The sequence below is a fragment of the Uloborus diversus genome, unplaced genomic scaffold, assembly GCF_026930045.1.
Source record: "Uloborus diversus isolate 005 unplaced genomic scaffold, Udiv.v.3.1 scaffold_1322, whole genome shotgun sequence".
In the NCBI taxonomy this organism is placed as follows: domain Eukaryota; kingdom Metazoa; phylum Arthropoda; class Arachnida; order Araneae; family Uloboridae; genus Uloborus; species Uloborus diversus.
The window spans coordinates 1-25,896 of record NW_026558013.1 but is presented as its reverse complement, the minus strand read 5'-3'; the positions used below and the strand labels follow the sequence as shown (position 1 = coordinate 25,896).

At 33.2% G+C, this 25,896-nt stretch overlaps 1 protein-coding gene across 1 annotated transcript in view; it reads left to right on the top strand.

The window, feature by feature from the left end:
- The window catches only part of LOC129232718 (rab3 GTPase-activating protein non-catalytic subunit-like), a gene marked incomplete at its 3' end in the record, with an annotated part of 51,673 nt that extends 25,797 nt beyond the window's left edge, over positions 1 to 25,876 (top strand). The window contains exons 13-18 of the mRNA XM_054866832.1: positions 3,541 to 3,671; positions 9,315 to 9,373; positions 14,482 to 14,622; positions 20,028 to 20,104; positions 20,182 to 20,243; positions 25,786 to 25,876. Of these exons, the coding sequence (XP_054722807.1) occupies positions 3,541 to 3,671; positions 9,315 to 9,373; positions 14,482 to 14,622; positions 20,028 to 20,104; positions 20,182 to 20,243; positions 25,786 to 25,876 (561 nt within the window). The remainder of the gene's footprint in view (positions 1 to 3,540; positions 3,672 to 9,314; positions 9,374 to 14,481; positions 14,623 to 20,027; positions 20,105 to 20,181; positions 20,244 to 25,785) is intronic.
- Between the last annotated feature and the right edge of the window lie 20 nt (positions 25,877 to 25,896).

Genomic DNA, 25,896 nt, shown 5'->3' with positions numbered 1-25,896 from the left:
TAAAAAAAAACCTTCAATCATGAAACAAAGTAATAATTTTGTACAATTTGCAATGCAGGTACTTATAAATATGCAGCATCCGCTTAGGTTAAATAAGGCACTTGAAAACAATGCATAAGTTATTGGGTTCTCAAATCGGCATTCTTTCTTTTCTTGGGGAATTTCTAATAATAGTTATGGAGGTTGAGGGGAAATTTTTTTTCTCCCATGGACATTTGGGAGAATTTTCTATTTGTCAATACTTTTACCAGATGAGAGTTTCTTTTGCTGAATTTAATATTTTGTCGCATTTGGCTTGGTGCCGAATTTTTAGCGCGGGCCCTGCTTTATGATCACCAGAGGCAGCAGGTCCTGCTGCAGACACCAAGTTATTTGTGCATTTATATCGTTACTGCTTTATACCCCCCCCCCCTGCATTCACTAGTACATATTTAGAACATTGTAAATAACTAACTTTTGAAAAGCTATAAAGCTCAAAAGTGGTCAAATCAGAAAGTTATGTTTTATTAACTTTTTAAAAAAAATGTATGTAGGTTCAAAATTGATTGTATTACTTACAGCAGTATAAATATAAAAGTTTGCAACATTGTTTCTGAATGCACTATGGGTTTAAGCTAAATATCTCTTCAAGGTCAATGGTGCCTAGTGCATACATTGAAGTATCTTGTCTTTTTATTATTTCTCCCTCCTTCACTAAAGATTAAATGCGCCTCCAACTGTTCCTCCTCTGTTCATCATCTGCTTCTCTCACCATGCTATTTGCATAAACACAGGCCTACAAAAATACATTATTACACTAACTCACCTTTTATTTATACAGTATGTACATCTAAATGGCTGTCTGGATCAAGCAAAATCTGGATTACTGAGGGTTTACTGTATATAAAGACTTTGCTTGTGTGCATTTGTCTGTTTGCTATGCAATTCCACACTTGGAGGGGGGGGGGGGGAGCTCAGTAGCGCAGTGGAGAGTGCGTTTCTCTATTAATCCCGAGGTGGTGGGTTCGATTGTAACTACCTTCTCTGTGCTGTTAGTACTCTATGTGCCTGTGTGGTACTATCTCTTATATTGGACGTGAGTTCATAAACAGGTCCTGCGTGACAAAGTACACAAACTCGAAATATATGTTGTCAATAAATCCACACTTGGTGAATGCAAGGAAAATTTGACAAAATTTCGATCAGAACTGGAAGGGTCTAAGAAACTACTCAGGTCTTGTTTGAAAATTTGCATTAAAATTTTTTTTAATCATTTATTCTGATTTCCTTTTTTTTTGTAAAGTGTGAAACTGAAAAAAAAAAATATTTTTTTAATCGTTTAAAAATTTTACACTACTTTAAGACTGATAAAAAACTGCTTAAGGTTACATTTGTGTGAATGTTCTATAATTCGCAACTCGAATAAACTACGGGGGGGCGCTGCAGCCACTGTCTAATGGCGGATGAAAAAGGTGAAACAAACTCACGCCGTAACTTATAACTTGCTTTTACGCTCAGTGAATGACAGTAATTTTTCATCGGGTTTGTGGGAAGCTTTCTTTTCTATTCTTCTGAAATTACATTACACCTTAAACTGTCTGAAGCCTGTAATTTAACCCAAAGAAAACATGTGGAATGAAATTTACCTTTTTCTTAGTATTGTTAATCTCCGCAAGGTAGCGTATTCAAGCTCTGGAGTTGCGAATTGACAACAAATTGGTCCCCCCTTTTATATTTCATTTAGAGGTTTATTGCACAATTATATAATTAATTACAATTTGCGAAGTTGCAAATGCATAAGTAAATACTTTTTATGCCAGAGCTATTCGCAACTCCAATAAACTGTAGGGGACGCTGCAGCCACTGTCTAATGGCGGATAAAAAAAGGTAAAACAAACAAATGCCGTAATTTATAATTTGCTTTGAAGCTTAATGAATGACAGCAATTTTTCATCTTGTTTGTGGGAAACTTTCTTTTCTATTCCTCTGAAATTGCATTACACCACAAATTGTCTGAAGCCTTTAATTTTCCCCAAGAAAACACGTGGAATGGAATGTTTTACCTTTTTCTTTAGTAGAACAAGCAAATCAGCTGCAAGAGGATCTAGATCATATTACGGAGTGGGCTGATAAATGGGGTATGGCTGTTAATGTTGGGAAATGTCAAGTGCTACATTTAGGACATGGAAATAAGTGTACAAGTTATTATTTGCAAGGTTCAGTCATTAGTCAGGCAGACAAAGTTACTGATCTGGGGGTCTTAATAAGTCAGGATTTAAAGTTTAGCCAACAGTGCAGCATTGCTAGCAACAAAGCCAATAAGATGCTTGGGTTTATCAATAGATCTATTTCAAATAAATCTAAAGAAGTTCTTCTGCCCTTATATAGAAGTTTGGTAAGGCCCCATTTGGAGTATGCTGTTCAGTTTTGGTCTCCTTATCTTAAGAAAGACATTAATGTATTGGAAAGGGTTCAAAGGCGGGCTACAAGGATAATAAATGGACTTTCTCATTCAGACTATGATTCCAGGCTTAGAAGGCTAAAAATGTACAGTCTTGAGCAAAGAAGAGACCGAGGGGACATGATTCAGCTGTTTAAATTTATTAAAACGAAAGATGTTACGGGGCTGAAGTTTAGCACTGAAAACATGACAAGGGGTCATTGTTTTAAGCTATTTAAATCTCAGGCATCATGGATATTAGGAAAAATTATTATTTTAGCAGGGTAGTGGAACCTTGGAACAGCTTACCGGAAGAGGTGGTAATGAGCAAAGGAGAAGATAGTTTTAAGAGGGCCATTGATCTTCACTGGGGTTTGTAAATTGACTAGGTCCAGTCTAGCTGGGCCCAGAGCCTGTTGCTGGTCGTCACTTTTGTATTTGTATTATTAATCACCGCAAGGTAGCGTATTCGAGCTCTGGAGTTGCGAATAGATAGAGTGAGATTTATTGCCTTCTGTGAGGCAAAATTGACGTAGAATGTTTTTTCTTTTTCTTTTTTTAAAAATCAAACTTATGAGATTAAATTTAAGCCAAAGAGTTTGAACAAGGTTTTGGAAGAAAAGAATGTGATCCTGTACTACAAGTTTGTTTTAATGGTAGGCATGCAAGTTTTGTTTTAGACTTTATTGGCAATTTTCTCTGATGAGGTTTGATGCTATTAATGCATTTTCCTTTTTACAAATTTAGGCTTGCCTTGCAAAGAAAATATACTCTACATTATCCAACCTTGGTTCTGTTCATACTTTTTTAAAGCAACTAGTGGATTTTTACTTGTTAAACCAGAATGTGTAAATTTTAAATTTAGATAAATGTGTGAAAAAGGTATTATGTATAACTGGAGTATGTTATACAGACATAAATTGTCTAACATATAATTTTTGTCTGTTTGGTATAAAATCCTGCATAGATTTTTTTAAAAGAAGTATTTCATAGTTTCTCGGAACATTTTACTGTCGAATATGTCAAATTCAGAGTTTATAATAATTTTTCTGCAATCTTAATCGAAATTTGAAGAGTAATAAGAAACCTATCTTTAGTTTTCTCTTTTATTTTTCTTTCAGGTTATCGAGATGCCCAGTGTGGTTGGGTTGAGGTAGAAGATGCCATTGTTAAAGATGCTAAACATGATCGTGAAAAAAAGAGAAGAGTTTTTTTCCTTGTTATCTATGCTCCTAGAAGAGGTATATTAGAGGTAAAAAAATCTAATTTTAGTAAAAATGTAGGTTGATTACTTGTTAAGTTTTTTTGAAGGGATAGTTGTACCATCATATACATTTTAGAAACAGACATAAGCAACATTATCCAATTATAGTTAGTATAATCAGTTCTAATTTAGTACCAAAAAAATTACTTTCCAGTGGTTTGTAGTAGAATATATGCATAAAAAAATACTTGTCATAAAGTTTAATTATATCTATCGCAAAATGTATGATTAAATCTTCCATTCTAAAAATTGGCCTTTATTGAAGGCTTTGTGATAAAATCATTAAAATACAAAATAGACCATTCCCAACATTTGGTTCTAAACAAAGGATTTTTCTTTATTTTTTCCTAAATGATGCAATGGATTTTTAAAAAAGTAGTACTATTTATTATCATTAGTCCAATCTGTTTAGTGTTACATCGCTAAGTATTATTTATTTAATTTGATATTTTACCATTAAATTTTCATTTTTACATGTACTGGGCCCCCTCCCCCCCCCACACAGTTTTCTTACTGATCTCTTGATCGGTGTTTAGTTAGTTCTCTTCACAAACAATGAAAAAATTGAAAGGACATTCTCAGATGATTTTTGATAAAGTTTGGGTTGTAAAAAATGATGTAATATCTGTATGTTAGTCCATTTTGAAAAAATTCAACATTTCTTTTAATCAGCAGAGTTTAGTATTTATTCAAGGGGTCAGGTACCCTTTCGATGTTGAAATTTGTTGAGAAAGTAGTCAATTTTTAAAGTGACTTATTTCTAGATCTATTGTTTTTTTTTCATGAAATTTTCACCAGATATTAAGGCAACTATAATGATTTCTTTGATACCAAAATGTAAGTCATAGGTATTTTTAAGTTTTTTTTAATAATTATTTTAATGAAGTAAATTTTTTTGAAAGCCGATAATTTGAAACCTACTCCTCTCAGCATTACTCTTTTGTAAAACAAGATATCAACCTAGCTTTTTTTCTCAGAGTAGAAAAATAATGCATGTTTAAAATGACGAAGGATTACCTTGATTAAATATTCTTTACATATAAAATTAAATTTTAAAAGTCAAAACTTAAATTTTAGATTTTTTTTCAAAGCCACATTTTAATTTAATAGCCCTTAATAGCCATTAGCATTTAATAGCCACAATGAAAAAAAGTTTTCTCAGAAGAAAAGTTTTGGTTCGTAAAATTAAACATAGATAACACATGAACATTTGAACAAAATTTCATACACCTGAGATTATTGATTTCCGAGAAATGCTGCATGCAACACGTAAAATCAGTTTTGAGAAAATCAACTTTAAAAGTAAATTTCTGTGTTGATCCACATATAATGCATTATTTCGCAAAAATAAACACTTACATTGATTCATAAGCATGCTATTTCTATTTATACTCTTACCTTTGAATACAGAAATGTTCAAATGTAAGATATGCTCTAGAAATGCATAAAAATATGCACCCGTCAATTCGGAGATAGCGTAAAATTTTAAATTTTTCATCAAAAATCATGGGTTTTCCTACTTATTAATAGCAAAAATGATTTTTAAATACCTTTTTACACATTAATTAAATCATTTAACTGCAATTCATTTGTCATTTTAAATATAGGATCTTTTGTGAAAAGCGAGTACAAGAGTAGTGTCAAAAATTTTTTTTTCCTAAAAAAGGAAAATGTATCTCTAAAAAAACTCTTGCTGAATAGGTCTCATAATCTTCAAAAAATAAGTTTTTCCAGTTAGCCTTTTGCGTTCTCCTTTTCTTTTGCCGCATTTCTTTTGTGCTCTGCAAACAGCACAACTCGCTAATCTTTACTTGTTGCTCGTCCAATTTGAGTAAGCATTCTCGACGGCTTGATCAGATTGACAACTCAAGTTCTGCCATAAATTTCAGTCGCCCTAGGTTCCCTTCATTGTAAATGATAATTGTCTCATTAGTCCCAATTTCAGCAATTCTTCTGTCAGCATCTACGGTTTTATTACACAATTTCCGTATTAAATTATTTAGCGATTCATTTTTGTTTTGCATCTTTATCCAGAATAATGATGGTTCTGGAAATTGTTAAAAACAGGCTTGATTACTTCAATCACTGGCAGAGAAAGTGTTCCTTTGTGCTTGAATGCATTAAGGATACCATCAGTCTCAACTCTGTTATATTTGCGCTTAGAATGATGACCTTGAGGACACAAAGTATGCAATGGTTCATCATCTGTCAAATTTATATGGAAGTATATTGCCCAATCAACTTTACACATTTCGTCAAACGATTCTCTTTGTTCGCGAATTGCATTTCGATTGTTCCTCACCAAGTTATCTTTTTTTTAAATCAATACAGGGTTCATACGGGTCATGGAAATCCTGGAAAGTCATAGGAAAAAAAATAAACGAATTTCAGACCTGGAAAAGTCATGGAAAATTAATACTTTCATTAAAAGTCATGCAAATTTATTTTAAGTCATGGAAAAATGTCTTGGGCAATAAGAAAGTAACAATAGCTAAAAGAGCGCTATAAATATTGAGTGATTTAGTAACATTGCATATAAATTGAACCATCTCAAAAACAAATCCGAGTTTTGAAATCCAATTTCATCTGCTTCTGTAACAGCCGCTCGCCTTTTTTTGTAATGTGATTTTTTTACTGGGACGTCACTAATTTTGAATTAACCATTATTTTCAGCACTTCTTATATTTTGTATTCTGTAGTATTGGACTTGCATATTCTTGATTTTGTCACGCCCCCTCAAAAAGTGTGATTCAATTGCATCAGAGTTCATTTCAACTACTTGTAAAAGATTCATTATTAAATTCAACCGAGTTTTTCTCAGTATGTTGAAGGCTTTAGAAAATGAAGACTTTAGTCAGGCAATAGAGTACAGAAATAGGGGAATTCTAATACTCTAAAACAGTGGTGCCCTATATACAGCTCGCAAAACTGATCCTTGTGGCCAGCTGAAAAATATGATTTAAAAAAATGAGTTTACTGAAAAACGTGGCTTTACTTTTAATGAACGCATATACGATCAAATTACATAGGTAGGCATTTATGACACCAAAGGACAATGTTTTTGTGAAGTAAATTTATTATTGGAAACTTAGTAATGACTCATTCAATTTTGTCCCATTCATTACTATTCAGCCCTATTTATTAAATATTTATTAGACATTTAAACATCAGTGTATTGCATTCACTATATTTTTATTTTGCTTGAATTTATATGGTAAAGAAAAATAAGAATAATTTATTAGTTTCTGCAGTGTGCACTGATATTTTTTGAGTCACTAGTAAGTGCCTCAATGAGGTAGTGGTACTCATGTAAGTTTTTCTAATGCCAATTTCCGGAAATTGTCTAATTTTACATCAAATAGTACTATTGTCTTCATATAACAAGGTCATGAAAAATTTTATGAAGTCCTGAAAAAGTCTTGCAAAAGTCATGGATTTTTTTTATCCGAATGGAGTATGAACCCTGTCAATAAGACAAACTTTTCCACCTAGAGTTTTTTGTCCGCATATTTCCCTTTTTTTTTTTCAGTTTTCTCAATCTTGTACCCATCTGTTTCCGGATATGACCCACACATTCAATTTTATATATTTCAACTTCAGGACCATAAGGTTGAGCTGCTACAATTGACTGAAAAGTTGAAGCTTCTCCATCTCCTATGTATCCAACATACTTGACATTCAACTTTACTTCTGATTGTTGAAAAATTCTGTTCATTCCAACAACTTCCATTCTGTCTGCAGAACCGCTGATATATGAGGGCATTTTGCCTCAAGTTGAATTTGCCAGTTTGCATTTTTTTTGGTGTAATTTTTCTTGGACTCCATGCATCACATACCTTACATTAGGAGGAAAGAACTTCTGCTTCAATTACTTCTTCGTTGTTGTCGCCAATGATTGTGCATACACCTGTTCAGGAAGTATGACCTCTTGTTTTCCAAGTACCATCTCCGCTAACGACAATATCTGAACTACCTGTTAGTGCAACCTCTTCGCATGAAGCATTTACACGCATTCGTGTGCCGCAACACTTGAACACAACATAATCTTCTTAAGGTTAGTATTATAGGGTTTTTTTGACACAGTCTTGGGAAAATCCATTATTCCGCAGAACTGTGTCATTGCGGGGTAGCCCATTCCAACAGTTTGTATAGCATATGTAAACCATGAATTAATCTCAGCAGAATTGTTTCATGCACCAATCATTTTCGAGCTTTGGAAAGATTTCTCATGCTATACTGATTTTAGTTCAAGGAAAAATTGAGTCCACAAACTGTTTTCTCTTCAATAGTAAGGTGATCATGGCATGTTTTGCAACCAAGTTCCATTTAAAAAAGAAAATCATAAGCTTTATATTCCAAGATTTTGTAACCTTTAAAATCTTCTGCAGTTCAACACTCTATTGGCTTATTAGAAAGTTTTATTTTCTTTGCAGAAGCACTTTCATTCAGAACATGAGCAAGTTTCATTCTGCTTCGGTGTGCGAATATTCCCAGTGAACATTCTTTTCTTATTCCTTTTTCCAGATGATCGCTTCGACTTCAAATCACAAACGAACTTATATTACATGTTTACAACAATAATATTTAATTTCTATTCCATAAAGAAGGAAAATATAGCTTTGCATTATAAAAATATCAAGCACTATGAAAAATCGCAAGCAGACAAAATCAAAACAAATCGAACAAAGGAGTCAAAGTTAAAGTTAATAAATCTCTTTCTTCTTCTAGAAGAAACAGTAAATAATATTTATTGAAATAAAACATCTACTTCCAGGCGATAAAAAAAAATATACGCGTTAAAAACATTAGATTGCTTAGCAGACGAAAATCATCGCCAGCTGTCGCTGTCAAACATTTGTCAAAAAGATTAACAAGTGCGTTTTACCGAATTCAACATCTGCTTTTTACATCATATTTTCCGTTCTACTGGGAATTTTTTTTATGGGATTTGTTTTAAAATGTTCTCATTATTTCAAACTTCAAAAAAAAAAAAAAAGTCAAAAACAAAAAATCTATTTTTTGACCCCTGAAAAGGTACCTGACCCTCAATGTTTTTACAACTGTGAAGATCTCTTCTAACTTGGCAGGTGTTTTATCACTTGCTTTTATTTTTTATTGAAGTAAAAAAAAGATTAATTTTAATGTAAATAGTTTTGTCCTGAGGAGATTCTTGAGCATTGTGAAAAATCCTCTTAAGTGTGGCCTAGTCATTGCCTATCGCCTGACCTTGGGCATAGTGAATAAGTGGTCCTCTTAAGTTTGTCCTAGTCATTACCTATTGCCTGACCTTGGGCATAGTGAATAAGTGATCCTCTTAAGTGTGTCTGAGTCATTGCCTATTGCCCGACATTTGGCATAGTGAATAAGTGGTCTTCTTAAGTGTGTCCTAGTCATTGTCTATTGCCTGACCTTGGGCATAATGAATAAGTGATCCTCTTAATGTGTCTGAGTCATTAATGTGCCTATTGCCCGACATTGGGCATAGTGAAATAAGTGGTCTTCTTAAGTATGTCCTAGTCATTGCCTATTGCCTGACCTTGGGCATAGTATATAAGTCATTTTGAATGTGTCTATGCTAATGCCTATGGCCTGAAATGTAACTATTTTTCTCTCCCCCCCCCTTTTTTATAGGTGTGGTGTACCCAGCAAGGGCCTAGAGTTGCAGCATTTAATGTTGGAAAAACTGGCAGGCAAGTATATTTTAAAATATTAAAAAAGATATGAATAAACAATGGTTTAGCTCATATATCTTCAGCATAATGTAAACATGAACTCTAAAAAGTATGCATACTTTTTAAAATTAAAAAAAAAATGGTAAAAAATTGATAATATCACTATTGTTTCTAATGACAAATCAAAAATGTTTTCTGCATTAGAAAAGAAGTTTCCTTGTAACTTTAAAACAGGTGTATGCAATGTTTTTCAAACTTTGGGTTTTGCTGATACTTTTTATCATTTACTTATGCATATGGGCTATGAATATTTTTTGAAAAATATGAAAGTGCTCATTTAATCCAATTTGCTTTTACAATGCATTATCTTTTAATGATCATTACTTAACCTTTTTTAAGGGTGTGCCTTTTTCTCAATTTTTGAAGACTTTAATTGTCTCTCTTAGTCCTGACCTTCAAAAATGTGTCCCCCCCCCGTGCCAAATAGCTGTTTTCTATTAAACTTTTGCCTTGGAAATGTTACGAAGTTGATATTTTCTGCCATCTGTTTGAGGCAAAACTTAATTTCTTCTACTCCAAAAGTGATACTGGGTCATTCCATAGTGACTAACGTAACATTCGCAGCTGATTTTCAAAATCTTTTTACTTACACCGGGAGTAAAAATAAATGTGTTTTGGTTTAATATGCAGATTTAAAATGTACAAGGTGACTATTTTTCATTTCTACTAAGAATTTGAAGCAAAATAAGCGCTGGCAGGTGTTTTTCACCAAAAAAAAGGCATCGTGACTAACGTAACATTTTTGCAACCCTGAGAAACAATGCTTATGTTACGAGGCAAATTTTTCTGAAACTTACGCAGGCATTTAAAATTGGTCTATATATTTGTAAGAGGTAAAAAATCTATTTTCAAAAATGTACTACAGATTTGTTACAGATGAATCTTTTTTGGCCCTTAATGGTACTTTTACGAAAAACTGTGTGTGACTAACGTAACGTGACTAACGTAACCATTGAATAACAAGCAATAAATACATATAAAAAACTTTTTATAATTAATTTCTTGCTCTTATATTACTTTTACACTTTTTAGGAACCTTCTCTGTGTCGCATTGTGGTTCTTTCTTTATTTTTTTTTATATTAGTATAAGAAATTGAATGGAAGGATTCAGTTTAATTAACTCAATTTGAATGAGCGAAAAAAATAAACAAATAAAAAAACTGCTTTTACAAACTGAATAACATCATTCTTGGGCTAATTAAATCCTAAATATCTCTCTTTTAAAAAATTAACTTTATGCAAGTTGATAGTTTCACCGAATTCTAGTATTCTACCGATATACTAGTTATCGTCATAAGAAATTCCGTAGTACTTTTCAATGGCATATTATTTTTTAAGGTTTACTGATTCATCGAACGAATAGTGTTGTGCATGCTTTTGAATTAAAATGTAATATTGAAAAAAAATATTCTAAAGTTTTTGCAGAATGAATTTTAATTTCAGATATCACCGCAAATGTTTGAATTTCTAGATGATCATTCTTGCATTTTCTGAAATATATGGCAGCAGCACTTATTGTCACTGTTTCATGTAACATCTTTAAATGTTTTCCAAGAGCAGCCATTACTTCACTTTAATAATACGTGGCGATGTATTTTCTAAAAAATAGAGACGTTCTCCTTTGTTAAGACTGTATTTCTACTATCTAAATTCTTAAGCTTGGATTCTTGTGTTGAATGCACATTCAGCAGAGTACTCATTTTGCTTTGCTCACCTTTTTTCTTTTAAAATAATTCTTTAAATTGGAAATATCTTTATAAAGACATTTAAAAAAGTATTTTTCTAAGTAAACAGAAGGTCTACAATGTAATATTACTAGTATTTTTTACCCTTTACATTTTTCATCATTAGAAAATGCCTACATTTCCGAAATTGTTCATGAAAATGTACATTAAATTACAGAAGTTTTAAATATTAGCAGTATTTTTAAAATGTTACGTTAGTCACATGCAAACTGTTACGTTAGTCACAGCGGAAATGTTACGTTAGTCACACTAATTATTTTATATCTACTGATACTAAAATGAATATTTTGCACTTTATAAGTAGATATGACACAGATGTAAGAAAATAAAAAATGCTGTTTGGTTCAATCATCTGGTTTAGTTTTTAAGCAGAAAATAGTACATTTTCGTGACTAACGTAACGTAAATATCTTCGGTGAAAAAACCAAACTAATTAAAATACTTATCTTATAATGTATGCAAAAAGAACAGTCAATTTTATTGGGCCAACATCTAATTATTTAGAATAAAAATAGTTCGTTTAAAAATTTGCAAAAAATTTTACATTACACAAGAAAACGTAGACGCATGTTTTTTGCACATGTTAAGCCTTTTCTACAACCTCGCATGTTTAGAGTCAGAAGAAAAACACCGTATGAAATTTTTGCAAACTGTTACTGTATTTATGTATTAGAAAGTATTCTGAATGAAACGATAGGTCACAATTAAGGCTTTGTGGAAAAAAAATTTCTGAGGTTGAGGTTGACATTTCTATGGAATGACCCTACTCAAGTTAATTTTCTATTCCAAAATCTAGTACAAATTGTGTGAGGCCAGTAAAAGCACTATGGTTCTTGATTCTTGAAATTCATAAAAGCAGCCAGGATTGGCTTTTTGATGTCACAAATTGATTTTCGACATGACAGGTGTGAAAAGCGGTTTAAGCTGCTAAAAACTGAAAAATCTAAGTTGATGCTGGGAAGACAAATTTTATGTGAAAAGTAATATTTCAACATACACTCCTGTTTGTGAAAATTGCAACACCATGAAGGAAGCATCATAGTTGAATGAAATTTAATACACAGTTGAGTGGTAATGAAACAAATAAATGATTACATTTTCAAACCAAACAAACTATAAAAAGAAATAGAAATTAGTATTTTGTGTGGCCACCACGTGCCGCAATAAGAGCTGCTACACAACTCGGCATGGAGTGAAAAAAAGTTTGAATATCTGCCTGCGGAAGAGTATTCCATATTGTTTGTATGCGCAACCAAAGTTCGTCTGTTGAAGCAACAGGACGAGGATCACGAGCGAGGTGCCGCCCAACGAAATCCCACACATGTTCAATCGGTGACACATCCGGGGAATATGCAGGCCAAGGAAGAAGCTGTACCTGCTGCGAATCAAGGTAGGATTTGAGAGTCCTGCCGACATGTTGATGGGCATTATCCTGCTGGAATACAGCCCCTGGCAATCCTTGCAGGAAAGGAATAGCTTGGGGCTGTAAAACTTCGTTTTTGTATCGGGTACTGTTCAAATTGCCCACAATTGGTAGCAATTGTGATCGTCCGTAATATGCTATGGCACCCCAGACCATAACTCATGGTGTTCATCCACTGTGGCATTCGATAATGCACTCTGGAATGCACCGTTCACCGGCATAGCGCCTGACACGAATGCGGCCATCATGGTGCCACAAGTTGAAGCTGGATTCATCAGAAAAGACGACCTACTGCCAATCAGCATGCCAGCTCCTATGCACATTGGCCCAATGTAGCCGCAGGCTGCGATGGTTTTGCGTGAGAGGAATCCTGTATAAAGGAATCCTTGCGCACAGCCTACGCTGCAGCAGACATCTCCGAATTGATGAAGCACACAATGAAACACCTGAAGCTGTTGACCATTGTGCTGCCAATTGTCTAGAAGAAGCTGTGCGGTCCGTCAGCGCCATACGCACCAGGTGTCTGTCATCGCGAGCTGACGTCACATTTAGGTGGCCACTCCCGGATTTCCGAGCTGTCCGACCCTCGTCCGTCCACTGCTTTCAAACACGCATGATTGTGCTGCTGTTACGCTGCACACGAGCGTCTTCTGCATGATAAGACAATCCAGCTTCAAGAAGGCCGACGATTCTGCCCCGTTCAAACTCCAAAATTTGATCAAATTTCGCTTTCTGTCGTCGAAGAGGCATAGTAAAGATTCAGTTAATGAGTTTACTCTAGCATCAAACCACCAATAATCATACACGCCTTGGTACAGCTGTCTATTCATATTCGGTTCGATCTGCTGTTCAGAGGGTGCTGCTCAGCATACGCATGCGCTACCAGTCTGCAATTCTAATCATTTGCATATCATGCTCTACTTTACATTTCCTGCAATTTTCAGCTCACTCACGTAAGTCCTTCGTGATGTTGCAATTTTCACAAGCAGGAGCGTATATCTTTACTTAAGTAGACATCCTATGTCTATCATAGAGTTCATCAAACAAAAAGAAAAAGCAGGCATGCCTGCCTTGGAGTGTCATGGCGAAAACTGCGGCATTGGGAGGGGGGGGGGGGGGAGTTTTTTTGATATTTAGAGGGGCGGGTGCCCTTGCTCTTAGGGGGGGGGCACCCCTGGAAAAAAGGCTAGTAAACTGATGCAGTACATGTAATACAGAATTGAAATAAAAAATGATATGTTAAGTTGATATTTTACAATCAAGTTTTGTCAACAATGGAAAAAGTTAGAACAATCTCCATTTTTATAAATGTGGATGATTCAGGCTTGTGTCAATGCTATTTAGAAAAAAGTTACATTAACATTGGAGCATATTCATGTATTAACAATCTCATTAATGCATTGCTTCATATGTCAGTAATTCTGGTCAGTATTGAAATAATCGAAAAAGTATAGGTTTTTACATAAGGTTTACAAAGCATGGTCAAAACTGTCGAAAGCTGTCATTTGGTCAAAAACTTGTCGATCTTGGTTTCAGCGAAGTGGTGCATCCAGTGATTCAATTGGTAGTCCACAAATGATGTCACACTTTAAGTGGGCAGGGTGTTGAGTCAGGATATTGTGACGGTCTGTGACAAGGGAGAGGGAGGGGGGACATTTTTTTTGTAGCAACAAGTTCAGGTAATGCAGTATGATTTGTGAAAAAAAGGAGGGGGGGGGGGGGGTACACTGTATTGAAAAAAAGTGATATCACTTATGGACAGCTCCTAAATGTTTTATCACAATAAGCAGTGAAGTCTGTGTATTGATTGAACGTAATTTATTTCACAAAATCAGGCTTTTGAATGCAGTGTATTTTAGATGGTGAGAGATTTTATTACTTATTGGTTTTATTTACAGATTATATTGTCCCGGTTATGCAATGGTTGGTGGAAGTGTCTTAAGTTCTAATCTTGCGAAAGATCACTTATGTTCCTGTTACTTTCTTGATGTTGATGGTGTTATGAAGAAAATTATTGTGCCTTTCCATTTAGTACTGAGGTTTGGAGTATTTGTTATTTGTTTTACTGTTTGTCATTACATATGCAAGTTTTGTGAAACTTTCTTTACTTAGCTTATTTTCCTGCATATAGTCCGCAGATTATCTGCTAAAAAAGGCAAAGTTTATGAGGTGCGGATTATACGCAGCCGCGCATTATCTGTAATTTTTTCCCCCTTAACACCAACGCATTGAACCTCAATATTTTTACAGTAGGATTCACCGATCCAGACCGTACGCTGACTGAATGTTGTTTGTTTTACGAAGCATGCATGTTCTTCTTTGCTGCCTGTCTGTATGTTGGTTATTTTACGTTGCTTGAATGTTCCTCTTGGCGATTCAGGTCATGTAAATAAGCAAGATTATAGTGAAATAGGTAGCCATTTGCACAAGATTAAAGCGTTTGCTCCTTTGTCTTGACTCTTTGTTTTTCAAGTAATTAGCGTACTATAATCAAGATTTCAAGAAGAAATCATTATATTTTAGATTAATTTTGATTATGCCTTCAAAGTAATTACTTTTTCACGTTTTTAGTTTAGTTGCTCAAATGGTATGTTAAATTCAAATTTTATTTTTTTACATCGTATTATCGCAGATTATACTAAGCTTTTGTTTCTTCAGGCAGATTTTAAGACCTGCGGATTATAGGCCGCCCGCGGGTAATACAATACGCAGGAAAATACGGTATGAACAAAACTGGCATTTTGTTGAATATTAGATCATGTAAGAGAAGCTTACTTTAATACCAAAATTTTGTTCTAAATTACAACTATGAAAAGCCATACATTTATATAATGTTATAAAATGCGTTATAAATGCAATTACAAAAATTTTCAGTGGACATGATTGTTTTCAGAAGGTATTTTTCAGTGTGAATATGTGCAATTGAAGACCACATTTCGTTTGAAAATAATGTTTTAAATTTAAAGAATCAATTTAAACCAGTGGTTGGAAAAACTACTTTTTTTTTTGTAGCGAACTACAACTACAACTACTTTATTACAAATGTAGTTAACTACAACTATTTTTTTCAAAATGTAGCAACTACAAACTACTTTTGAAAAGTAGTCGCTACTTCGCTACTTTTTAAAAAATAAATAAATAAAAAGCATATTTATACACCTCGTTTGAGGATTAAATGAAAAAATTAAACTGGTTTAGATTAATAAATTGACTCATTTGAAAATGAAACATTTACTAATAATTATTTATTTATTGTTTCATTCCTTTATCGAGCGAATTGGTCATTCCAAACGATTTTTACGAATATTCGATGCAAGAAAGGATTTAAAAAGTTGAAGGGCTTCAACTTTCAAGTTTTTAACCTTTCCTGACAGTGAATATTTCATTCAAGAAGTGCAACTAGGCTACTTGAAAGTTTAATAGATGTAGTCAAAATTTGATTAAAATTTTATATATACATACATATATGTACATAAAATTGATTTAGATGGTTAAGAACATCTTTAAACAAAATAGAAAAACTTTAATTTTCATTATAGGAGTTAATTTTACAGGCACTTATATTTTTTGTAAAAACTAGTTAATTGATTTTGAGTTTCAAGCTAGGGATCCGGACCTGAACACCATCTCCTTTCTTACGTTACTGATAAAATGAAATAAGAGCATTTTTCAATTTTACCAAATGACCTTGAAAACTTACAATATTTAATAATTGACTTTTATTTTGTTGATATATCAACACTCAATCAGTAAAAAAAAAAAAAAAATCTAAAAATATCCCAAACGGTACCAGTATTAATAATCAAATATTAATAAATATCCAAAATATGAAACATAACTAAGAATGCCTATTTTACTTCAATGTGCAAGTGTCGACTAGCGCAAAATGGCTGTATATAGATGCTTTTTCCGAGTAACGATTTTTAGACCTAACGCGAATTCCTCACCCCGTAACACGAAAATTTTTGGAAGGGAATCGCAAGGCTTAGGTATCACCTTCTTTATTGGGTACTAAATATTAGTTTCGTGAATGAGCTTTCCTTTTAGCATCACTGAAAGCAAAAGTACCCCATTAGTCAAAATATCGCTTTGTTAATTTAGAAATTGTCACTCCGCATCTTTTCCACTCTTAATCTGAAGTTGACGGAACATTATTTGACATAAGCGGGCTGTTTTTCTTTTGTTTTAAAAAGAATAATAGAAAGTTTCTGACAGCTAAAGAAATTAAAAAAATTTCGGTATTCTTGAACAACTGAAAAGTGCGTCGAATATAATTACTGTGTCTACTCTACAGTACTATTGTAGTGCTGCATTTTATTATTGCTACATACTATACGTACTGTACTCTTTCATTTTATGCCATTCTCTCCTACTGATTTTGTGCACCCTAGCCGTATTTACATTCAATAACACAGCTTTTTTTTTTAATGTGCAAGTGTCGACTAGCGTGAAATGGCTGAATAGCGAGCTTTTTTCGAGTAACGAATTTTGGAGCTAACGCGAATTCCTAACGCGAAAAGGAAAGCTCATTCACGAAACTAATATTTAGTACCCAATAAAGAAGATGATACTTAAGCCTTACGATTCCCTTCCAAAAATTTTCGTGTTACGGGGTGAGGAATTCGCGTTAGCTCCAAAATTCGTTACTCGAAAAAAGTTCGCTATTCAGCCATTTCGAGCTAGTCGACACTTGCACATTAAAAAAAACTGTGTTATTGAATAAAAATACGGCTAGGGTGCACAAAATCAATCGGAGAGAATGGCATAAAATGAAACAGTAAAGTACGTATAGTACGTAGCAATAATAAAATGCAGCACTACAATAGTACTAGTATATTCGACGCACTTTTCACTTGTTCAAGAATATCGAAAATTTTTAAGTTTCTTTAGTTGTCAGAAACGTTCTATTATTCCTTTTAAAACGAGAGAAAAACAGCCTGCTTATGTGAAATAATGTTTCATCAACTTCATTTTAAGAATGAAAAAGATGCGGAGTGACGATTTGTAAATTAACAATTTCAGTTCTCTACGTTTAAGAAGTTACGAAATGAGTTAAAATAGTTTGAGGGGTGTTTACAAATGTCTAAAGTAATTGGTATGTTCATTAAAACAAAATCGTATAGATACTCTTTTCGTCAACGCGAAATTTCAACCTAAGTGGGGATCACATCCCTAGCGTAAGTTGAGATTTGACTGTAAATGTGGAAGACATTCATACCTTTTGCTTAACGGTCAAATTTTGCACAAAACGGAAACATTTCCGTTATTATACATTTCTATGTAATATTTATTGTTAGCCCGCCAGAGAGAGGGCAGTTCAGTGTCATCCTCTTCTATAACATTTACTGTAACTTCCAAATTAGGAGGATATTTTGGAGCAATAATCTCATTGACATCTAAAATATTCATCCACGGGACATTCTCTGCTGTGCTGACAGAAAATACAAACGGAGTACTACTTGACAGTTATCGCTTATTCTTTTCTTTCTGAGCCATGCTCTGCTGAAAGAAAATATTAGGGAAATGTGAAAATTTCGATGCCAAACAAACTAATGGCGTCTAACAGATAGAACATATGGCGTCAAAATATGTCTGATGTCAGCTCGTATTTTTCAGTCTCACGAATCTGATTGATGCAAGTTTAACTCGCGTAAGACTTGCACCAGTCAGATTGTTTGAAATCTCGTTCATTCTTTTTTTTTTTGAAACTTTACTTAAAAGTAGTTTTTAGAAATCGCTACAAACTACTTTTTTTTGTAGCGAACTACTCGCTACTCTACTTTTTTTAAAAAGTAGTGCGCTACACTACAAACTACTAAAAAATGTAGCTACTACAGTAGCGTCGCTACTTGTAGCGCGCTACTTCCAACCACTGATTTAAACCACAAGATATCGAGTTGCTATTCTAATACATTTCCTGGAATCATAGCTCATATTCTTCACTGTGATGTGATTATATATACATGGTGTTCTGGTTTTACCTGAAAGACCTTCATTTTCGCAACCTTTAGTCTTAGATACATACTTCCAATTGCAAAAATGTTCAAAATCAGATGCAGAGTTATGATATTGAAAGTTTGAAGCAAAAGTAAAAATGACTCAAAAAATACAAAATTTAACTTTTTATACGGTCCTTAGGTCCTCTAACTTATATTTAAAGAAATTTTTACCATTGTAAAGTAATTGCAGCAGAAAAAGTTTGACATTAGTACGACCAATATTCACCAAGATTTGAAATGCAGGGTTTTGTGACACGCTGTCAATAACACATTTTTGGGGAAAAATATAGCTGTTTACAAAGGTTTAAAACTATACGTGCATAGAGTGTGGGTTTTCAAACTGTTTGAGGTTTTGTAGTGTGTTTTTGCATATCATGGCATAACATTTGCATTCATTTTTGAATAGCAATGAAAAGTAAAAATACTTTTTTTTACTTTGACAACCTGTCATTCTTTTGAAAGGGCAATAAGTTCCAATCTCATCTTCTGTATGGTCCCTTAAAACAAACTCGGATATCTCCTTGAGTTTCGGTCGCACAAACGTCAAGTTTTTTGTGTTAGTGATATCTTCAATGGAGAGATTATTTCCCAAAATATAAGTTAAGGAACCTAGGGTTTTTATAAAAAGTTAAATTATGTTTTTTATGGACTCATTTTTATTTTTGCTTCAAACTTTCAATATCCTAACTTCGCTTCTGATTTTGAATATTTTTGTAAGTGGAAATATGCGTCTAGGACTAACGGTTGCAAAAATAGAGATCTTGTAGGTTAAACCAGAACACCCTGTATATAATGATATTGAAAAAGTTATTTAAAAAAATTGCTTTACAGTTAATTACACTTCCTGTCATTGAATGCTAAGCTGAGTAATGTATAAATTGCAATGTGATGCTTTGTCATGTTAAAACTGCTTTGTAATGAGAACTCATGGTACATGTACTTTTATGGGAGCATGGACGCCCATATGCAAAATTGTAAGGGGGGGGGGGGGGGCTCAGAAATTTTAATCATAGTTTAGCAGGATATTTTCCCCATGGAGGCAGATTTCAGGACAGATTAGAGTCATTAAAATTTAACTTTTTAAATTATTTATTCATTAATGTCTGGAGAAGAAATATTTTTGCAAAGAAAAAAGTACTAAAACCAAGGAAGTTCTAATTTCCAAGGGGGGCTCGAGCCCCCCTATATGGGTGCCCTTCTATAGGAGGCTCTTAAAATACAAGTTGTATTTACAAAAAAATGCCCTGCATTATTTGGAAACACATATTAAATACAATTTTGCTGTAAATTTGAAATAGTTGTGTTCAACAATGCATTATGTATTTCTTGCAAAAATTGATGAGTTTTAAATTGAAATATCTCTGGACTTTCTATTTTCCAATGTTGTATTCATTACTTGTCATAAGTTTTTGGAAAACTGTGTTGAAAAGTAAATTTCTTTTCAGTGAAAAAAATAGTAGGCGTGCTCGTGATTTGCACCTACTGAGAGAATTGAAGCTGACACTTAAAAATGTAACTAAAGGTAAGTTTTGTTTTTATATTCATTGTGTAAACGTTAGTTTTAATTTCAATGCAAAACTTATTTTTAATTATTTTTAGGTAAATCTTTTGAAATTATCAAAATTCTTCATGACATGAGAACATCCTGTACTCGTATTCAAGTGAGTAATAAAATTTTTAGCGTCTTACAATGTTTTTTTTTTGAGCAATCACGATTGCTTATTGCTTTTATTTGCCACACTTTTGCTTTTATTTGATTTACACAACTACCCACACATTCATGCCTGCACACATACACAAACACATATGCATACAAACACATACCTCCCCCCACACACATTCATATACACAACTACCCACGCACTTATGCCAGCACACAGACACAAACACACATGCCTACACACATATACACATACCCCTACACACAAACACATGTACCCCACACAAACACACACGCCTACATACACACACTCGTGATTGCGAAAAACATAATTTGAATTCAAGATGTCAAAATTCAAATTATTTTTTTTTTTTTTTAATTTTGGTAACTTAGCAGCAGATATGGCTGCTAATGAAAAATAATGTTTTCATAATTTCTTAAAATAATGTAGAAACAATTTGTATTTATTTAACACCTTGACTTGCAAACCACAAGATAACTGGTAGATTGTGTTTGTTTTTCAGAAAGCCAATTACGGGTTATCTCGTACTTGTTTTTGCCATTTTTGTGCAGCTACAATTAAACTCGTAATATATTAAATACTAATGTCGATTTATGGCTTCTATGAAAAAAAACAAAAAATTAATGCTGGCTTGCACAAACAGAACCTTTATTAAAAATGGAACAAAAAATATAGTTATAAAAATTAATTCAAATTCAAGAAATAAAATACTATTTTATTGTTTGTGGAACTTCTTAAAACAATCTTCCACATAAAGGGCTGGCTTCTCTTTACAGGTTTTACAGAAATAATGCGTTTCTTGCCGCTTTTTTTGCTTGGGTACATATACGACATGGCTTTGTTGGACGCTGTTTTTTTCTTTGGGAAGTTGTTTTCATTTTTTATGCTTTTTGACGATAACTATGTATGAGAATGAGAGTTTTTAATAATATAATGTGATTAAGTCAAATTGTCATTTTACGCCAGATTTCTGAAAATTGCTGCGGCAGTCAAGGTGTTAATGTTCTGGTGGGAGAAAGTATTTTTGTTCTTTAAACAGCATGTATTTTAATTTTAATTAAAAATATTAAATGTATATTTTACATTAACAATTTAGCCGTCACACAATTTTGGCAAAATTTGTTCAAAAATCATTGAGATTTTCTTAATTGACACTATTAAACATTATTACTAAATGTATGTCAATATAGAAATACTACCTATATCTTTCTTGAAATTTAATGGCATTTTAAATATATGAAAAATATTCAACGATTTTTCCCTTATTTTTTTATGTTTGGCTTTTCTTGAATCCTATCCAAGAAAAGTATCAAAACTACAAACGTTATTATGTTGCCATCTGTGTAGCACTAAAAAATTGATTCCATACAGTTTTTGAAATGTCAAGAAGTAATTTTAGAAACTTTTAATTTGTATTATGTTATCATTATATAATTTAGCCCGGTCAAAATAGACATTCGAGTTTGGAAAAATTCGCATAGAGCTGAAAATTGGTACAGACCTTAAGAATGTCATTATACGTGAAATGTCAAAAGTCCTCATCGATCCCGGTGGAGCTAAAAATTTTATTCAAGGTCAAAGGTTCAAATTATTATTTTTAAGTCGGAAAAATTCGGACGATGCAAAAAATAGGCCCAGACCTTAAATACATCATTGTAAATGAGATATAAAAATTTAAATTGATCCCACTTAATCTACACATTTTATGGAAGGTCAAAGGTCAAAAGAAACAAATTTTTTTTTTCAAAATCTTAAAAATTCACAGAAAGCCAAAAATTTGTACAGACCTTAAATACATCATTGTAAATGAAATATCGAAAATCCCCATCGATTCAACTCAATCTAAACATTTTATGCAAGGTCAAAGGTCAAATAATTTTTTAAAATTATTTTGCAAATATTTCAAAAACGTTACTGTTATCATAAAAAAGTGCATCATTGTTTTCAATATAATCAAATATTTCTATCGTCGTCATAGTAACATCAGGATTTTCAGGACGGGACGACCTTTTTTAAGACCTGCAGTAGGCTTTTGAAAAGAATTGTAGTAACTAGAATGGTAATTCGCTAAAGCAGCAACTAAATCGTACTCATATTGTATGCATGCAATAACAGTTTTTGCTGCGTCATCTGAATGATTGTATGCAATCTTTAGAATGTTATCTTTAAAGGAAAGAGTAGCAACTTGATAAATTGTACACCGTATATTCTGCCATTCTTTCTTTTCAGTCTCTTCATTTGCTTCATCACCACAAAATAAGCAACAGTTTTTAAAATAAAACTAGCTGCGTAGCCCGGCTTTGCACGGTCCACCTCGAAAATAAAAGTTATGTCAAGTGACGTGAGTTCAACACTTAGGCTTGAACCAAAAAAAAAAAAAAGTCAGTGAAATTTTGTGGCAGATTGCGGAAAACCCCCATAAAGTAAACATTTTAAATCCCCTGATTACAGGAAAAGCCTCAAAACAAAAACAAAAATTTTACCTGAGCATATTCGAGAAAAAAAATGGCAACAGATCTTTCATCTCAATGATTTTCTTCACGCTCACATACATTTTAATAAAAGCATTGTTGCGGAAAGTTGAGATGAAGCACTGAATAATAATTTAAATGGAGGAAAGCCTTCGAAAAATAGGGATTTGATTTTGAAATCTAAGAGTCATAATTAATAGTTTTTAATTGATATCTCCGCTAATTATTATCGGAGGATTATGTTAAATAGCTAAACATGAAGACGGGAGGATTACGAATCCATCGATACCTAGTTCGATGGTCAGTTCACTGTCGTTCGGGAGAAGAAGCTTGGACATAGATAGATAGATACTCAGATTTTATATGTATAAGATGTTGTCTCACCTGATCGGACTCCAGTAAGAGGTGGACTACCCAGGGATGTACTGACATCTGTCTCTCGTTGTCTTTTAGCTGCCGCAATGCTGCACTTTCCGGGTGTACATTTTTGCGACACTGTACATTAGGGTGGTTCAAAAAAAAAAAAAAAAAAAACATTTTTTCAGCTAAAGTCCTGGACTTCCCCTATTTTTTTAGACTTACTAATAGTATTATGCTGTAAATTTTTTAGCTTCTTACTCAAATTTTAAGAGGGTGCTCAATGACCCCTTATTTTAATATTAGCCATAGCATAGAAAATATCACAAATTTAGAAACATTTAATTTCCACAACTGTTTTTTTTTTTTGTAAATAATTTTTTGTTGCAATGTATATTCATATTACTCCTGCATATTATAATATGTAGCATTGTTTTTTCAGTTTGATGTATTTTTTTAACGCCCCTCCCCATGCTTATGAAGTTTGGGAGAGGGGGTTGAGCACCCTCTTTCAGTTGAAATAGGATGTTAAAATTCTTCCAGTATATTACTATTTACAAGTCTAAAAATATTTAGGGGTGTCCTGTTATCTAGGGGAAAATTTTTTTTACATGTATTTTTGATCCACCCTACTGTACATAGACCGCCACCCACTGTTTGTCTTTCAAATACTCAACAAACCCATCGTTCCTTGCACTACTTGAATCAATTAAAGATTTTAGTCCGCATTCAACACAATAACTATTTCCCTTTCAGTCAAAAATTTGCTGCAAATGAAGTAATCTTGCGACATCTTTGAAGAATTATTTCTTAAGAGTACATATCCATATCAAAAATAGTACCAATAAACCCGACTGTTCACTACAAAGAATTACTCCCTATTAATAGGAGCACTTGTGCCACTGACTTTGCTCATACAAAGAAATCTAAGCACGTTCACTCTCCCCTGAATGTAATTTGATTTTTACAGTTTGAAGGGAGAGTGTGAATTGTAAGAGGGGATAGGCATAGGGGTCAAGTGTAGTTTCTCGAGGTCACTCGAAAGAAAGAAAAGGAGCTCGTGTCAATACTTTTTCTAAGTTTCAAAAACTGGAATCTGGAAACAATTATCGAACTTTTTTAAATACCAAGGGTGGATCCAGCTTCTGGTTTTGGAAGGACTCATTATCAGAAAGGGATCAAAGTAATTTAGGAGCACTAATAGGGGGTTTAAGGTCAACAAAATATATGTCATCAAAATGCAGTTTTAGGCAATATTTTGTCGCTTACGGGAGGGGGGGGGGTAAGACCACCAAGGCACAGCCTCTAAATCTCCGCTTGTTTGTACGTTATTGCATAGTTTTTAAACTTTATATCCTCTATTTTTAAGACACTTACCGTTTAAGAGATATTTGAAAAATTGATTTTTTGAGTTTTGACCTTGAATAAAATAGCTCCACTGGGATTCATTGGGAACTTTTGAAATTTTGTTTATAATCATGTCTCCAAATATTTGTATGTTAATTTCATAGTCAAAATGCAATATTTAGAAAAAAAATTGGGATGTTAGGGCTAATTTTTAGAAATTTGAGTCCTGAACTGCAGTTTTAGGCCCTTTTTTTTATCCCTTTAGGGAAAGAGGGTTCTGACCTTTTGACCCATCCACTGAATCCCCTCCCTTTTGTGCATAATTATCTAATTTTCAATCTTTGTGCTCTTTATTTTTACCCGAACACATACCGTTTAAAGATATTTGTGACAAATCAATTTCGACCTTTGACCTTGAATAAATTTTTAGTCACTGGGATCTATAGGGACTTCTGCCACTTCACTTTAGTGATGTCCTTAACTGTATTTGTGTTAATTGCAAGGTTAAAGTACCAAATTCGAATACAAATAAAGGATCTATGGGGAACTTTTTGAAACATATCTCCAATGCCGTTTTAAGTAATATTTTGTAGCTTTCGGGTGGAGGGTATGACCCTCATGACCCATCCTTGGAATCCCCACTTGTTTATACACAATTGCATAGTTTTCAAACTTTGTGACCTCCATTTTTTCAGTAGCAATTATCGTTTAAGTGATATGTATGAAAAATTGATTTTTTGACCTTTGACCTTGAATAAAATTTTTAGCTCCACCGGGATCGATGAGGACTTTTGACATTTCATGTATAATAATGTTCTTAAGATCTGTACGAATTTTCAGCTCTATGCGAATTTTTCTGAACTTTTGCTTTTTTTTTGGTCTATTTTGACCGGGCTAAATTAGTCCCCAATTTATTGGATCTCTTTCACACTTTAATTGCTGCAAATTTTTTGATGGTTACTTTGAGGAAGCATTGGTTAAGTTTTATGTTTCTAATGAATGGTTTTTACTTCCAGTTTTCCTATATCAATAGTGCCAATAAAATGCAGATATTAAACAAAAGGCCACATTTCAAAATGTATATTTATCAAGATTATTATAGATTTTTTTTTTAAACTGCAAGAATTCTTACAAAAAGGAAAAAAATACTTCAAATGACTAGCTACTATGTTAGAAACCTTAAAAAAAGTTATTTGTCCCTTAGGTCAGTATGGAGAAAACTATGCTAGTTACATATAAGTTGATTGGTTCACTAACAGTTTATTCACCTTAAATATTTCAAGTTTTCTCCACAGTAATTTGACCTTTAATATTGCACGTTTTCCTCAAAGTCATTTTCTTTTTAGGCATTGGAAAACATTTTGAGTAGTAGGTACTCAACTGTAGAATTAGTTGAAGAAGTTGCTCTATCCTTACTTGGTCATCTACGTAAGCAAGGTAATTTCTTATAAAATGTT